The sequence below is a fragment of the Pteropus medius genome, unplaced genomic scaffold (assembly GCF_902729225.1).
Source record: "Pteropus medius unplaced genomic scaffold, Ma_sr-lr_union100, whole genome shotgun sequence".
Taxonomy (NCBI): domain Eukaryota; kingdom Metazoa; phylum Chordata; class Mammalia; order Chiroptera; family Pteropodidae; genus Pteropus; species Pteropus medius.
Window position 1 is genome coordinate 1505543 of NW_024342474.1, and position 4905 is coordinate 1510447.

General features: G+C 56.7%; 1 protein-coding gene across 1 annotated transcript in view; it reads left to right on the top strand.

Moving 5' to 3' along the window:
• The first annotated feature begins 1740 nt into the window (after positions 1-1740).
• MBD6 (methyl-CpG binding domain protein 6) overlaps positions 1741-4905 on the top strand; it is a 7469-nt gene continuing 4304 nt past the window's right edge. The window contains exons 1-6 of the mRNA XM_039865584.1: positions 1741-2019; positions 3022-3085; positions 3232-3368; positions 3673-3775; positions 4129-4291; positions 4510-4901. Coding sequence (XP_039721518.1) covers positions 3256-3368; positions 3673-3775; positions 4129-4291; positions 4510-4901 — 771 coding nt within the window. The 5' untranslated portion in view covers positions 1741-2019; positions 3022-3085; positions 3232-3255. The remainder of the gene's footprint in view (positions 2020-3021; positions 3086-3231; positions 3369-3672; positions 3776-4128; positions 4292-4509; positions 4902-4905) is intronic.

The window sequence follows — 4905 nt, forward strand, 5'->3', positions numbered from 1 at the left end:
TTGGGTCACGAGGCTTCGCAGAGGAGGTGAGTGAGTCATGCGCGCGCGCGGAGGGGAGAGCTGGAGGAGGAGGGTAGGAAAGGGGGGCGGGGATGATGCAATGTTTGGCAACCGGTGTCTGCGCGCGCACGCGCAGGGGACTACGAGGGTGGTGGGCGGTGCGTGGGGAGGGTGGGTAGGGGAGAGGAGAGAGGGCGGGGCGCTAGCTCCCGGCACCCAACGGCCCCAACGGCTATCAACTGTGGCTGCCCTTAGGTTGCCGAGTGAAACCTCACTGTATCTTGTCTTCCTCAGGAGTTCTTGGTCCGCCCACCTGGCAGTAGCCCCCGTTTTATCTCCTCCATAAGGGACTCCCATTTTCTTTCCCCCCGCCTTCCAACTAATCCTCACAAGGCCTTTTAAACCTTCGCCTTAGAAAGTTTGCATCCATCCGATAGGATTGTCTACATTTTCTTGAGTCTTCTTAGAGTCTAAGCTTTTAGCCCCCTAACTCCCCCAAAAGGGGCCGATGTGCTTGAATCCTCTTGATAGTCATTTCCAGCTCCTTTCAGAAGAGCATGCTTACCTTTTATCTTTGTGAAGTTTCTAATAAGCATGCCCTCCGCATGCCAGAATTCATGTTCTTTACCCTGTGGACGGGACTTGTTTTCCCACTCATCTCCCCTCTTGGTGCTCTGGTGCCCTTCACCGAAGACCAAGACCCGCCCTTTTCACTGTACCAGACAGCAAGTCCGGTGACTCCCTGCTGTGAGCAACTGGGCACAGGCCTACTGCCTCCTAGGTGTTTGGGCTACAGTAGCGCCTTGTTGCCCGGGACATTGAGTGCGCTTGAACACGCGACTGCCTTGGACTAGGTTGTCAGGAGCCCAGGTTCTAGCTTCAGCTGCCTCTCACTTGCTCAGGGATCCTAGGCCAGCCGCCGTTCCTGTTTGTAAATAAAAAATGAGTTGTGAAGGTAAAATGAGAGAAATATGAACTTGGAAACAGCTTGAACTAAAGTGAAAAGCACCAGGCACAATGCAGTGTTTTTCTTGTGCCATGAGGTAGAAAACAGAAGCCATGTGGTCGCCTGTTACACATCCTGTCATATCCTCATGGGGTCAGCCAGACTTTAAGTAGAAACTGTCAGAGGCCAATGTGGCTGGCTGGAAGGTATAGGTGATGGTGTGACAGTGACAGGTCCTTGGCCGGGCCTCCTCCGTTGCTCCAGACCTGCATTTCCCCTTCTGTAAATGGGACTGGGGGTGAGTGGGCCAGATGCTCTCTCCTGGCTCAAAGACACAACCAGGTTGTCAGTGACAGGCAGAGGTCATGTGACTTGACAGGCCGAGGTCGTGTTGTGACATGTTGACCTGGGGAGGCGGGTCAAGTCCCAGCACACTACTCGGTAAGCCTTTAGGGCGGGGCAGGGCAAGTCGCGACTTTCATCTTTGGGGGCTGGCCCCTCCCGGACCTGGCATTCCTGGCTCCCCCAACAGACTGGCTTTGGAAAGGGCCCCTCCCCAGGAAAGGCTGGGATTGGCCACCGGTGGCCTGGGAAGAGGTTCAGATCCTTCCGCGGAGGAGGAGAAGTGGGGGAGCCGCGTGGGGTGTTGTTCTTGGGGATTAATGGGGTTGTGGGGGGAGGGGAGGCTCGACGCTCCACGCACTGCGGCCTCTCCTGTTGGCTCGTCGTTGTCCGCTGGGCGGGGGCCCGGCCCCGCCCCTCTCCCGTCCGGGCAGCGGCGGCGGCGGCGGCGGCGGCGGCGGCTGCGGCGGTGGCGGCGGCAGCGACGGCGGCGGCGGCTGCAGCCTGCGCGGTGCCTTCTGGGAACGGAATCCCCAGGGCTGCCCCTGGCCCCCATGGCGCATGCGCGGGAGGCCGCTCGGTGATCCGCGGCTGCGGCGGCGGCGCTTCCTGCTAGGACCGGCCGGGGCCGTACCGGAGGCTCGGGCTCCACCGACCCTCCTCCCACTCCCTCCCACTCACCCTCTGGGCCGCGACTGCGCAGGGCGGGGCCGGCCGAACCATGGGCCGCGGTGAGTGCAGGGCCCGGCCCCCCCATCCCGCCCCTCCCCCTCCCCTCCAGTCCCTACCCTCTGCCCCCTCCACGTCCTCGGCCCCTTTCCTGGCCCCATCCCCACTCCCCGCCCTCACCTGCCCCACCGTTTTCCACTCACTGCTTGACTTTTGCCTTCTTCACCTCCTTCCCCTCAGTGCTTCGCCCACCCTCCGCCCGCCCTCTCCCCAAGTTCCTTCCTACTTCGTGCGCCTTCCCCTCCTCCCCAAGCTAAGGGAAGCAGGCTGGGTGACAGGGCGCCTTGTTATGAGAGGGAAAGTTTTGAAGCCGCCAGTGTGGGGCGGGAGCGATGGTTGGGGAGGATACTTGCAGGTTTGAGGGGCGGCCTCATATATTAGAGGAGACTCCCTGTTGGAGCTAATGTGAAGCTTGAGGGATAGGAGGTGCTGAATCCTCTTGCCTTAGATTTGGGGGAAAATCAGGAGCTTTTCAGGGTTCTGGAAGAAGACAGGGCTGTGATTCCTATATTTCTTAAGAAGACCCAAATGAACTAGATTAGTGATTTGTCCAATGTAGCAGGCATGGGGGAAATTCTGTTGGTACCACCCCAGCAGGCAGTTGGGCAATTGCCTGGTGACCTGTGGGGAAATCTGTACTTTTTATATGATCTTCCTTGGGGGGGAGGGGACAGCAGGGGCCAGACTCTGGGAAACTTCCTAGTGGCCTGGCATTATGGGAATTTGCCCACACTCCTGGGTGAAGTCTTCTGTCCCAGATGGGACAAAAGGACCTTGCCCTTTATGTCTAGGGATTGTGTTGTGATTCCTTGGTCCTTGGGAGTTGAGGCTTTGATCCTCTGGTTCCTAGAGACTGCACATGGAAAGGATGGTTGTGGACCCAGCAAATCTGAGATTTTTATGGGCACTTACTTCATTAAGGATTGTTTTCCTTTGAATGTCTTTGAGCTGTGCTTCTCTCCTGAGTTGCGTAGGTTCCTGACAGTCCCTCTCTCATTTTGCAGGTGTGGGCTAAGCCGGCGGCCCCGGCTTTAGACTGGACCCCACAATGTTTGCAGAGATGTTCAGGTAGCCATGGTGGGATGGCAGAGGGTTTCCCCATGCCCCTGAGTTCTCTTGGGTCTTCCCAGAACCTTTGCCTTCCTGAAGTACTCCCTCAGGTACCCAGACAAGTTTAATCCTTCTAATGCCCACATGGATGTCTGTGTTATCAGGCACGTGGGAGCTGATTACACACAATGAATGGGGGCAATGAGAGCAGTGGAGCAGACAGAGCTGGGGGCCCTGTGGCCACATCTGTCCCCATCGGCTGGCAGCGCTGTGTTCGAGAGGGTGCTGTGCTCTATATCAGGTATATGAATCCTCAAAAGTTCCCCAAATTATATTCTCAGGCCCTTTAGTTGCCTGAGTTCTGTTTCCCACCCCGCCTTCTCAAAGCCTAGATCTCTGGTACCCCATTTCTCTCTTGTTCCTTCCTTTCTCAGCCTTTTGTTCTCCATATCTTTGGGTCTTTGAGTCTGTTCTCCCTCTTTCTGTCTCTTCCCACATCCCTTACCTTATTCTCTTCCTAGAAAGGTCTTTGATTAAGGAACTGTTCTTCAGGAGTGTCTCCTCAGTATCAGCTAACCCCATACTCTATCTCTGTTCTCTTCCAGCCCAAGTGGCACAGAGCTGTCTTCCTTGGAGCAAACCCGGAGTTACCTCCTCAGCGATGGGACCTGCAAGTGCGGTCTGGAGTGTCCACTCAATGTCCCCAAGGTCAGAGTCAGGGTCCCCAAACCCCGGGCCACGGACCGCTGTTTGTAGCTTGTTAGGAACCAGGCTGCATAACAGGAGGTGAGCGGCAGGCGAGCAAGTGAAGCTTCATCTGTATTTGCAGCTGCTCCCAGTGCTAGCATCATTGCCTGAGCTCCATCTCAGATCATTAGGCATTAGATTCTAATAGGAGCACTGGACCCTGGTGCCAAAAAGGTTGGGGACCGCTGAGAGTGCTAAGGAGTGCCAGAATGTACAGGAATAAGCCAAGAGACTTAATGCAAGTCACTGCCCATGGCAGGCCTTGTCACAGATTCCACCGCTCAGGGTCCCTGTCCACGTCTTCTACCTTACAGGTTTTCAACTTTGACCCTTTGGCCCCGGTGACCCTGGGTGGGGCTGGGGTGGGGCCAGCATCAGAGGAGGACATGACCAAGTTGTGCAACCACCGCCGGAAAGCCGTTGCCATGGCAACTCTGTACCGCAGCATGGAGACCACCTGCTCACACTCTTCTCCTGGTGAGTTTTCTTCTTTTACAGAAGACTGAGGACAACTTAAGGGCCTGGAAGAGGGATGGTGGAAGGATATCCATGAGAGGGAGCAAGAAAAGTGGAGTGGGGAAGCTGCTTGGTGAGGGGAGAGCACAGAGAGATTGGGAATTTATAGGATACAGGATGAAGACAAAAGAAAATTTTTGGAAGGGGAGCCACAACTCATCATTTCTTTTTTATTACAGGAGAGGGAGCAAGCCCCCAAATGTTCCACACTGTGTCCCCAGGGCTCCCCTCTGCCCGCCCTCCCTGTCGAGTCCCTCCCACAACTCCACTTAATGGGGGTCCTGGCTCCCTTCTCCCAGAACCAAGCTCAGTTCCGCCAGCCTTCCCACCTCTAGCAGGCCCTGGGGGACTCTTCCCACCACCAAGGCTTCCTGACCCAGTCCCCTCTGGAGGCAGCAGTAGCCCCTGTTTCCTCCCAAGGGGCAATGCCCCCTCTCCAGCTCCACCTCCTCCACCTGCCATCAGTCTCAATGCCCCCTCATACAACTGGGGAGCTGCCCTTCGATCCAGCCTGGTGCCCCCTGACTTGGGCTCTCCTCCAGCTGCCCATGTCTCTTCCTCACCACCTTCAGACC